Source organism: Sarcophilus harrisii, unplaced genomic scaffold (assembly GCF_902635505.1).
Source record: "Sarcophilus harrisii unplaced genomic scaffold, mSarHar1.11, whole genome shotgun sequence".
NCBI lineage: Eukaryota > Metazoa > Chordata > Mammalia > Dasyuromorphia > Dasyuridae > Sarcophilus > Sarcophilus harrisii.
In genome coordinates, this window is record NW_022290900.1 from 86,397 (window position 1) to 98,997 (window position 12,601).

General features: G+C 39.6%; 1 protein-coding gene across 1 annotated transcript; it reads right to left on the bottom strand.

Annotated features, from left to right (window-relative positions):
• Positions 1 to 4,983: 4,983 nt before the first annotated feature.
• Positions 4,984 to 7,908, bottom strand: LOC116420419 (eppin-like). The gene is made up of 4 exons (XM_031945296.1): positions 7,812 to 7,908; positions 7,405 to 7,536; positions 6,434 to 6,601; positions 4,984 to 5,751 (listed from the first exon to the last, which is right to left on the bottom strand). The coding sequence occupies exons 1-4, from the start codon at positions 7,906 to 7,908 to the stop codon at positions 5,690 to 5,692; spliced, it is 459 nt and encodes a 152-aa protein (XP_031801156.1). The 3' UTR covers positions 4,984 to 5,689.
• Positions 7,909 to 12,601: the final 4,693 nt, after the last annotated feature.

The window sequence follows — 12,601 nt, forward strand, 5'->3', positions numbered from 1 at the left end:
GATCACCTACTCATTGGTTCACCATAATTTTAGGCTGTTCAGAGGTGTTGGGCAGATATGAATGAGGAAGGATGGAGATTAGGATAGGAGATTAGGAACAGTGCTCTGGGAAAATTTCCAGAGATAGAAAAACTGTCTTTGTTGTTCTACATATTTCACTACATTCTGTTTGGATCATACATGCATTTTCACCAAATTAGGCAATCACTGGGGGTATCAACGTTGAATTTGTGGGGTTCAGAATGTGGAAGTGGGTGTTGCCAAAGGGGGTATGCATTACAGTATTTAATATGTTTATTTGCATATAGTGAGTTCTTAACAATTTTTTTTTCCCATTCATTTATCCATGGCTAACAGCACTGAGTCCTTCTTGAAGAGATGAGTTTGGGACTGTTAAATAATTAAAAGCCTCCACATTTTTTCTGGAAATATATCTAAAAGCAATGTCAAAAATATCAAGAAAATGCAAGTTGGATGAAACGTTAGGAAGCTGGAGTTCCCATGGCAATGTTCGCCGTGACTATTTTGCAGATTATAGGAATAGTGCCTGGCACTTGTCTTCCAGGACATGCTCTGAATGATTCAGGAGGTCTGTTTATGGTATTAGATAAGTCCTTATTGTCTTTCTTTCTATTTTTATTATAGCTTTTTATATACAAAACATATGTATGGGTAATTTTTCAACACTGACCCTTGCAAAAACTTCTGTTTCAACTTTTCCCCTCATTGCCTCCACCACCCCCAAAGATAGCAGGTAGTCCCATACATGTTAAATATGTTAAATTACATGTGAAATACTATATATACAGTTATCTTGTTGCATAAGAAAGATCACATTTAGAAAAAAGGTAAAAATAACCAGAAAAACAAAAATGTAAACAATAACAGAAAGAGTGGAAATGTTATGTTGTGGTCCATACTCATTTCCCAGTGTTCTGTCTCTGGGTGTAGCTGGTTCTGTTTATTACAGATCAATTGGAATTGATTTGGATCCTCTCATTGTTGAAGAGAGCCATGTCCATTAGAATTGATCATCATATAGTATTGTTGTTGAAGTGTATAATGATCTCCTGGTTCTGCTCATTTCACTTCGGTTCATATATGTCTCTCCAAGTCTCTCTGTATTCATCCTGCTGGTCATTTCTTTTATTATTAATATTATTATTATTGTTATTATTATAGCTTTTTATTTACAAGTTATATGCATGGGTAATTCAGCATTGACAATTGCAAATCCTTTTGTTCCAATTTTTCCCCTCCTTTCCCCCACTCCCTCCCCCAGATGGCAGGTTGACCAATACATGTTAAATATGTTAAAGTATATGTTAAATACAACATATGTATATATGTCCATACAGTTATTTTGCTGCACAAGGAGAATCGGACTTTGAAATAATGTACAATTAACCTGTAAAAAAAATCAAAAATGCAAGCGGACAAAAATAGAGGGATTGGGAATTCTATGTAATGGGTCATAGACATCTCCCAGAATTCTTTCGCTCGGTGTAGCTGGTTCAGTTCATTACTGCTCTATTGGAACTGATTTGGTTCATCTCATTGCTGGAGATGGCCACGTCCATCAGAATTGATCATCATATAGTATCGTTGAAGTATATAATGAACTCCTGGCCCTGCTCATTTCACTCAGCATCAGTTCATGTAAGTCTCTCCAAGCCTCTCTGTATTCATCCTGCTGGTCATTTTTTACCGAACAATACTATTCCATAATATTCATATCCCACAATTTACTCAGCCATTTTCCAATTTGTGGGCATCTACTCAGTTTCCAGTTTCTAGCCACTACAAAGAGGGCTGCCACAAACATTTTTGCACATATGGGTCCCTTTCCCTTCTTTAATATCTCTTTGGGATATAAGCCCAGTAGTAATACTGCTGGATCAAAGGGTATGCACAGTGTGATAACTTTTTGAGTATAGTTCCAAATTGCTCTCCAGAAGGGTTGGATTCGTTCAAAACTCCACCAACAATGCACCAGTTTTCCCACATCCCCTCCAACATTCATCATTATCTTTTCCTGTCATTTTAGCCAATCTGACAGGTATGTAGTGGTATCTCAGAGTTGTCTTAAGTTGCATTTCTCTGATCAATAGTGATTTGGAACACCCTTTCATATGGTAGAAATAGTTTCAATTTCATCATCTGAAAATTGTCTGTTCATATCCTTTGACATTTATCAATTGGAGAATGGCTTGATTTCTTATAAATTAGAGTCAATTCTCTAGATATTTTGGAAATGAGGGCTTTATCAAAACTTTTAGCTGTAAAAATGTTTTCCAGTTTATTGCTTCCCATCTAATTCTGTCCACATTCGTTTTATTTGTACATAAAGCTTTTTAAGTCAATGCAATCAAAATTTTCTATTTTGTGATCAGTAATGATCTCTAGTTCTTCTTTGGTCAAAAATTCCTTCCTCCTCCAAAAGTCTGAGAGGTAAATTATACTATGTTCTCCTAATTTATTTATAATCTCCTTCTTTATGCCTGGAGAATGAAAACATTTTGACCTTATCTTGGTGTACATTGTTAAATATGGGTAAATGCCTAGTTTCTGCTATACTAATTTCCAATTTTCCCAGCAGTTTTTATCAAATAATGAATTTTTATCCCAAAAACTGGGGTCTTTGGGTTTGTCAAACACTAGCTTGCTATAGTTATTGACTATTTTGTCCTGTGAACCTAACCTATACTCCTGATCAACTAATCTATTTCTTAGCCAATAACAAATGGTTTTGGTGACCACTGCTTTATAATATATTTCGATCAGGTATAGCTAGGCTATCTTCATTTGGTCTGTGTCCTTCTATTTTTGTCTCTTTCTCTGTCTTTTTTCTGTCTGTCTGTCTCCCCCCGCCTCAGTAGTTGCCAGATCTTGTGTGGTACAAACTCAGCTTAGGCAAAAAGAGGGTAGAAACATAGCATTCTCACTCTATCTGTTGTTGTTTGCTTGCATTTTGTTTTCTTTCTCAGTTTTTTTTTTATTCTTGATCCAAATTTTCTTGTGCAGCAAGATAATTGTATAAATATGTATACATATATTGATTTAACATATATTTTAACATATTTAATATGTATTGGACTACCTACCATCTAGGGGAGGAAGTGGGGGGGAGGAGAGGATATTTTAGGAAAGAAGGTTTTGCAAGGGTCAATGTTGAAAAATTACCCATGCATATGTTTTGTAAATAAAAAGTTTAAAAAAAAAAAAAAAGAGAAAGAAAGAGGGTGGAACTGGGGGATCCTGTGGTACTGAGTGCCTTAGGCTTGGGTTTTTCCCAGCCTCTTGATTTTTCTCTGAATCAGCCCTACTCAGTAGCTCAGTTGGGGGGAGTGGGATACTACTCAGTCGTGGGCACTCATCCTTATGCTGCAGACTCCATGGAGTCCATATATAGTTCCTATTCCCAGAGGGCAGAATGTGTGATATGGTGGTTTCTACCATCTAAAATTGTTCTTGATTTCAATAAATCAATAACCGGTCAACAAGGCAGCTGAACTGATTTTGTTCAAATCAAAGATATAGGGTAAGAGGGACCCTGAACCCCAGAAAAAGCTGGTCTTTTCAGTTACAGAGTCAGTTGGTAGCAGTCAGTCCCTTGGGGGTGAGGGGGAACCTGTGATTACTCCCAGAAAGACTTTGGGGAGTTTGTTCCATCCTTGTCCTTTCCCCTTCACACAAGGAGTTCACTACACTTTCCTCCTCCACCCAGAAGACTCCTCATGCTCATGCCCCATACAGGAGTAGAGACAACTGGAGATGTAGGCTATCAGTGATTGTCAAGTTGAACCCAAATCTGGTATGGTTACCATCATTAAAGGAGCTATGGGGATGACCCTCCTCCTGGACTCCTTGTCACAGCCTTCTCTTTCTTATACTTCTAAGGAAGGTTTGGTGGAAGGAATTCCCTCAGTAATGAGTTTTTATAGAAGAGACATATGGCAGTGGGAGACTTTAGAACCTGCACAAGAGTTCCCAACTGCTTTCTCTTAACTTTCTTTCCAAAAGTCAATTATGGACAAGCCTGAGGAATGGAAGTTCTGAAATTTGGCAGTTTTCTCTTGGAACAAGAGCTGCTGACTTTCAGGTCAGGCTTCTTAGAGACAGTAGAAGAATCCAGTAGCTGAACAACCAAAGTCACAAGAGGATTACATGAGGGATGTCCCCATATTAGAAGGCACAAAGGACTTCAGCCTATTGGACATGAGATCATTTTCTGTATTAACAGAGAGAAATGTTTTTTGTTCTCCCTGCCCTGCTCCATTTTTTTCAACCAGGTTGGGGAACTCTTGTGGTAGCTCCCATTCCTTTTTTTCCCCTTTTTTATCTGGCAACAAAGATTCAAGATTCAAGGCTTCATTTTAATATGTTTTATTTATGGGAAAAAAGAGTACATCAACCTAGGAAAAACATAATTGTTTAAGGACTCAAGAAAGGCAGCATAGTATAGCGGAAAGAGCATTGTCTGGGTACCAAGCAGGACTGGGTTCATTTCTCCTTCTGCCATTTATTATATGACGTAGGTCAAATCATACAATTGATTTTGGACCGTACTTTCTCATTGTTCAAAGTGTGTGTGTGTGTGTGTGTGTGTGTGTGTCTGTATGTCTGTGTCTGTGTCTATGTGTGTGTGTGGAACTGGAGGGAATTGTTTCCTTTTAGCTCTAAAACCACCTGATGTCATGTCTGGCTCAGTTGTCCCTTTGGCCCTACTTCCTCAAACTTAGTCCTTGCCCTGCAGCTTGGGAAGAAGAGGAACAGGTGCTATAGAGTGAATCTTTAATCTCTCTTCTTTCCCATACAACATACAGACATTGGACAGCTACCTGGGGCAGTAGAGAGAGCTCTGGGCTTGGAGTCAAGAAAGGCCTGAGTTCTAATCCAGTTTTAGACACTTCCTAGCTGTGTGAGCCTGAACAAGTCATCTCCCCCTGTCTGCCTCAGTTTCCTCATCTGTAAAATGAGATGGAGAAGGACATGTCAAGTCCATTCTTGCCAAGGCAAGACCAAATGGGGTTAGGAAGAGTCAAACATTACTGAAATGACTTGACAACAACAGAAAGTCCCCAGGACTAGGTGTTTGGGGATTGTCATGATGCTCTTGGCCTTGGGGAGCCATGTTTACCTGTCCTCAGTCCACCTTGGCTCCAAAGAGAAGAGATCTTTCTCCCTACAATCACTGCTCCCAGGGTAAGATCAGCCTTGGCCAGCATTCCTGCCACAATTTCAGGAGGATTTTAGATTGTCCTGGACAGAGGTTGTTCACAAATTAGAGCTAGAAGGGATCTGGGAGCCCCTCAAGTCCACCCCTCACATGACAGATGAGAAAAGTAAGACTAGTAAAGGGGAAACGCCTGGCCCAGGCTCACACTTCTAAGAAGTGTCAGGATGGGAGGGAGTCCAATCCAATGTTTGGGGTTGACTTTCTGGGGAACCCTGTGTATATGATCAAACTTCTGATATGCAAGAATGGAACGAAAAGCCTCAGAAGGAAGTGAACTTTTCGTCTCTGAAGGCCTTCAAGCAGAGGCTGAAGTGCCCTTGCAGTGGGATGTTGGGGAGGAAATTCTGGAGAAGTGGGCAGGAGACAAGATGACACCAGAGCTGCCTGGTAGCTCTGAGATGCTCTGTGAAGCAGGGAGATTGCTGAAGCATGTCAGAGGGACATATTTGCCTAATTTTTCACAGTAAATGATTCACCTTCCACATCAAAGAGGCTTATTGGTACTCCATGTCCTAGAAGAAAGAAGAAAGTACAGACTTCTCATTTCCAAGACCTCCCTCCCCTTGGCTCCAGACCCCCTACCCCCGCCCCTCCACAGGCAAGATGTCCAGCCTTATCTCACTCTCCCCTGGATCATGGACTGGATGTCCCAGGCAATGTGGACATCTTTATATACTGTTGATTCATTCTGATTTCTTCATCTTCGTGCCTTTGCTCACACTGTGCAGATCATATTATCCCCATCCTTCCCACCCCTGGACTCAATAAAAGCCCCTGGCTCCCTATCATCCCCAAGATCCAATATCAGTTCCTTTGTGTGGCATTTAAAGTCCTTCATAACCTATTCCCTCCCCTCCCTTTTCCAGTCTTCTCTATGACACTCCCCCATGGACTCTTTGATCCAGTATCTTTGGTCTCCTCTTGGCTGTTCCTCACACAAGACCATTCATCTGCCCACTCTAGACAACTTTCCTGGTTGTCCCTCCATACCCAGGATGCACTCCCACCTCCCTTCTCCCTGCTGGACTCCCTGGTGTCCTTCAAATCCCAGATCAATCCCACCTTTGCCAGGCAACCCAGTGGCCACTACCCACAGTTGACTAGGAACTAATCAGGATCAGAGCCTAATTGGACCCCTGGTTTGGGGCTCAAATTTTTGTACACACTACTGTCTCCTAAATGCCTTGGCCTTACCATATGCTAAACAAGTATTCTTGCAAACATCGTGAGATTGGAAGTCGTTTTTTCCTTCATTGCACCAGTTGAGCTCAAAGGGGAGACATGTATTGTTTTCAGTGTTGAAGTACCATCGTGTTAAAATGTTGGAACAAGGCTTAACTTTGACAGCCTCCTCACATGGGTCTGAAATGAGATTAGACAGTTGGGGGATCAAGGAAAAAGTTTGAGGGTCAACTTCCCTCTTCCCATCCCCATACATCATCAGTGCTGACTATTTATCTGGAAGAGTCTTTACCTGGGAATGCAGAGACCTGTCTCCCAGGTCCGGCTGGGAGAACTTGGGGTCAATGTCTGTGATCCCAAACTCCCATTGCTAGGCTGTAGGCCAGTGAAAGAGCTGGAGTCAGGATGCAAGAGTTCCCCTCCTTATCCAAGCCCCTTCCCATCATATCTGCTTCCTCAGGTTGTAGCACAAGGTCCAAGAGTCCCTGTACCAAATCATGAGCCCGGGAGTTCTCAATGCCAGAGATAGGGGCAGTGAGGTTGGGGTCATGAGCAGAAGTAGGCACCCTGCTGCAGAGGTGAGAGCAGGGGGCATTGCCAAAAATAGATAATCTTTCCCTCTCCTTTGAAATGCCTACCTTTTTTTGCAAGCTCAATTTACATGTCATCTCTTCTATGAAGATGTTTCTGGAACCATCTTCTCTCTTGGTTCTCAGATAGCACTTGGCATTTCCTGGATTCATGGTAATGTTTATTCTGGGTCTGTGCTTCTGTTTTATCCGGTAGTTTGTAGAAAGCTCCACAAGGACAGGCACTTATATAAACTTCCTATCATTCCTAGAGCCCATCCAGGCTCTCTGAGTTTTGTAGGTGCTTAATAAATGCCTGCTAGCTGACAAGTTGAAGGAAGGAAGGAAGGAAGGAAGGAAGGAAAGAAGGAAGGAAGGAAGGAAAGAATGAACGAACGAAGTAATGTTGCTTACCTTCACTGGAGTTTATGCATTGCATTCTACAGCTGAATGAGCAACATCTCTCTGTGGCTTTGCAATCCCTGTCTCTGAAGCAAGCACTGGACTCTTTGAAAAGGCACTTCTCCTTGATTCTGGGGCATGCCCCTAAGGCAGAGAATGGCAGTAAATTCTTCTGTAATCACCCTCTCCCTTTCCTTTTCACAACACCATCATCCCCTCTCCTATTCTATGCTTTTCTGGGAAAAACAAAACAAAACTCTTTGGGGAAACTTTGTGAGCTTCAATAAAGTTGGGGGGGGGGAATTCCTTCCTACCTGGATTTGTTCTTTCCCAGTCTTCCCCTGGTCCACACCCTAGCTCTAGGAGTCTCCCCAAGGAGTGGGTACAAGTTCCTCCCCCTCATTTCCCCGATCACTTACGGCCACGTTTAAATCTAAGGAAAGCCAACACCCTAATGTGGTCCTGACTCAGGATCATTAGCAGCATCAGCATCAAGAAGCATCTTCGAGTGTCCATGGTGCTAAGGGCTGGCAGAACTAAGGGCTTTTCTCTCCTACAGCCTCTGCCACCTTGCTAGTCTGGCTGCCTGCCTTCCCTAGGGCCAGACTCCTCAGCCAGTCTCCAGGTAGTTTACCCAAGCCTAACTATCCGTGGGCTGTGTCAGCATGCCAGAGCCCCACCTACACCAACCTCCTTGAAGAGTCTGATTGGGCAGTCTTTAATGTCCAAATCCTTGGCTAGGGGCAGCACAATCTGGTTCATATCTGCAGTGGGAGGCCAGGGAACCTCTTTGAACCCTTTTCCCCTAGCCTCATGGGGGACCAACACACTGCTCTTTTCCACTTCATTATCTTTCCTTTGTTGGGGTTCAAAAGGAGATCCCAAAAGGTTGGGGTTGCAGACCAGTGTTTTGATATGTCTCAAAAGAATTTGCAATCTTGAACCCATCTCCAAGTCAAGGGGCAAAGTTTATTGTAATTGTAATGCCAATTGAAACGGGATAACTTCCAAAAAGATTTAGCAAAAAACCAGGAGCAGGAAGACAAGTTTATAGGAAAAGGCATAAAGGTCTGGTTCTTCATGTCACTGATATGCTAATTTTATCGCCCAGAGGTAGAACTGAGGAGTGGTCCAGTATGCCCCTTACCACTTTTCTCAGAAATCCTGTTATCAGTGATCAACAGACTGTTATCTGGCAGTCATCAAAGTTTCTAGGACTATATTCCTGAAGCCAGGAGACAAACAGATTGTTAGAATAACAGCACTCTCAAGGTCTGGGGCATCAGGATTTTTCCTAGAAGCTGCACCTCCATCACTTGTGCTTGAAATAACTGCCCATAATACTTTTCCTGTTAATCCCTACTGTGAGAAATGGTGGGAGAAAAATATTCTGCTCCCACACATTGTAATTTAGCTGTAAAGATAAGGCACTGGAGGGGGAGTCTTATCAGTGGTCTATACTATCTTGGCCAGCAGTAGTAGGCTTATAGTCACAAAAGAATTAGTTCAAACACAAAGTGAAGATGAAGATTCCAAAGGAAGCAGGAAAGGAATAACAAGTAATAATGACAAAAGAGTTGTCCTTGCTCCATAGTCATCAACTAGACATGTACCCTAGAGTAGATCCTGACCTGTGACCCATCAAAAGGTTCTCTTGAAAAAGTTCAATAAGGAACTTAAGAGAGAAGAAAAATGGAGAAAAGAAATGACAGCTTTGCATGAGAGTATGGAAAAGGAAACAGAAAATAATTGAAGAAAATAACTCCTTAAAATACAGTTGGTGAAATGGAAAAAAAAAAAATATATATATATATATATATATATATATATATATATATACTGAAAAACCTTAAAAATGGATTTAGTGAAATGGAGACAGAACAACTCCTTGAAAAAATAGGATTGGTGAAATGGGAAAAAAACAACTCTTTTAAAAAATATAATTGGTGAAACGGGGAAAAAATCCAATGAACAAAACAGGTCCTTTAAAAGTACAATTGGCCAACTGAAAAAGGAGCTAAACAAGCTAAATGAAGAAAATATTCACTAGACATTAGAACTGGACAAATGGATCTGAATGTTCAATGAGAAATCAAGAGTAGGTCAAACCAAACAAAAAAGAAAGAAAGAAAGAAAGAAAAAGAGAAAAGAAAAAATAGAAGTTGGAAAAACAACTGACCTGATCCAGGAGAGCCAATCTAAGAATTATTGAGCTGTCTGAAAGCCACAATAAAAGAAAGAGCCTGGACAACATCTTTGCCCATAGGATTTTAGGGAAGTGAAGGCCCTCAATTCCACAACAGCAAAGAATTCATACATGATTTAGAATGGGAAAAAAATCTTTGAGACTTTCTAGTCCAACCCTAAACTGAGAGTAAGGGGAAATAATTGACTTAAGTTACCCATGTGGTATCTTTCCTAATGAACCTGGTCAATTAAGACAAAAGAAGAAACATTTTTTAAACATTAACTATATGCCAGGCACTATGCTAAATGTTTTATAAGTATTCTTTCATGCAATCCTCACAAAAAACATAAGAGGAAGAGGCTATTAAAAATTCCATGAGAAAATGAGGCAGAAAAAGGTTAAATGAGTTTTCCACACACAGTGTCTGAGATCACATTTGAATTCAGGTCTTTCTTACTCTGGGTTGCATTATTCTCTCCACTGTACCACCTATTTCCTTTGGTATAGGGGATATGAACCTTTTTGGTACCCTAGACCCCTGTGGTAGACTGGTAATGCCTACAGATTCTGAGAAGAGTCTCAGAATAATGATTTAAAATACATAAAATAAAATATAGGAGAATATAGAAGCAATGAATTATAATGATGTAATTATAAAAATATTTTTTAAAAACTCAAGTTTGCAGATTCTGCGGTTAGAACTCCTCCTTTAATATAAGTATCCTTTTATTCAGGCCTAGTCTGGAGGCCAGCTCCAATGAATTTGAAGAGTGTGGTGATGAAACATATGAGTCAAACAGAAATCGTCAAGACAATTCTGTTTATTGACCTGAGAGTCAGGGTTTATATACTCTCTCAACTAGTATGCAACAACACTAAACTTTGTACATTCCAAGTTTACAGGTATACATCATTTCCAACATTGCACCTTAATATTAATATTAAATAGTAACTAGCAGTAATAATCTGCTTATCTAACAGAGTCACAAATCACAGTAATTAGCAGTAACAATCTACTTATCTAACATAGTCATAAATTGTAGCAATTAGTAGAAACTAAGTCATAAATGGTATAGTTTGTGATGCCTTGTTCCAATTACATGCATTGTCCACCAAGATACCTTAAATTTATCTCAAGCATGTCTCTCATCACTGTTAAGTATGGGTCAATGCCTAGTTTCTGCCATACTAATTTCCAATTTTCCTAACAATTTTTGTGAAATAGTGCCTTCTTATCCCAGAAGCTGGATCTTTGGGTTTTTCAAACACTAGATTACTATAGTCATTGACTACTGTATCTTGTGAACCCAACCTATTCCACTGATTAACTACTTTATTTCTTGGCCAGTACCAAATGGTTTTGATGACTGCTGCTTTATAATATAGTTTTAGGTCTGGTACAGCTAGACCACATTCATTTGAATTTTTTTGATAAAATCCTTTGAAATTCTTAACCTTTTGTTCTTCCAGATGATTTTTTCCCCAGATGAACTATTCAGGATGAACTATTATTTTTTCTAGTTCTGTAAAATAATTTATTGGGAGTTTGATTGGTATGGCACTGAATAGTGGACTTATAGTCACAAAAGAATTAGTTCAAACACAAAGTAGATTAATTTAGGTAGTATTATCATTTTTATTATATCATCTTGACCTACCCATGAACACTTGATACTTTTCCAATTGATTGGATCTGATTTTATTTGTGTGGAAAGTAAAACACTGAATTTCCATGTGACCTAGGACAAACTAATTCTTCCAGAGTCTCACTTTCCTCTGCTATTAATGAGAAGTATTGAAGGTTTCTTTCACTTTAAACAGCTAGGTAGTACAATGGATGGAGTACTGGGCCTGTAAGCAGGAGGACCTGAATTCAAATTCTGCATCAGATACTTAGTAGCTGTATGATCCTGACAAGTCACAACTTGTGTTTGTCTCAATTTCCTCTAGAGGGAGATAATAATAGTAAGGTTGCTGTGAGGATCAAATGAGATAATTTCAATTATTTTTAAAAAAATTTCATTTCCCCTCAATTATATGTAAGACTTTTTTTTTTTTTAACATTTTTAACATTAACATTCATTTAAAAAAGTAATTTTGAATTCCAAAATTTCTTCCTGCTTTCCTCTCCTCTCCTTTCACTAAGACGGTAAACAATTGGCTATATATGTGCAATTCTTTAAACATATAAAATGCATATAAGTTCAAAGTGCTATATAAAATGCTAGCTATTAGCTATTGTTCTAAAGTTATTTCTAGTCTTGATATAGTCTATTCTAAGTAATTTTTTACTTCTAATACTCTGTGTTAGTGAGATGACATTGTACAGTAGAAAGAACTTTGGAGTAATAGGATTATCAATCAGAGCTAGAAAGGGCCTCAGAGGTCATTATGTCTAATCACCTCATTTTACCTTGTTTATAATCACCTCAAATGAAGAAACTGAGAAGATAGAAGTTGTCTCTTAGTCACACAGTTAGGATCTAAGGCTGGATTTGAATTCAGATCTTCCTGAGACCAGGCCCAGTGCTCTATCCACTTAATAACTAAACTGCCTCTACCATGACTGAACATTTTCATTTCCTTTTCCAATGATACCATTGCTGATCATATATACCAAGGAGATTAAACACAAACATCTCTTTATGTACAAAGAAAGTCAAAAGAATCCCTGCTCTCAAATAGTTTATATTTTAATGGGGGAGACAAACATGAAGATAATCAAATAAATATAAGAGTGGATGGAAGATAATCTCATGGTGAAAGCATTAGCAGTGGGGAGGGGTGTGTGTGTGAAGGACTGGGAAAGGACTCCTGTAGAAGGTAGGATTTGAATTGTGTCTTGTAAGACAACAAATTTAAGGCATGGATGGGGTGTCTTAGGGAGACATAACAACCAGTACAAAGACACTGATCCACATAGTCAAGCCTGTGGTTACCTAAGGAAGATCACTTTGATAGCTGGGTGGAGGACAGAATGGAGAGGAGAGAGATTCCAGGCAGCTAGACTCCCAAACAGCT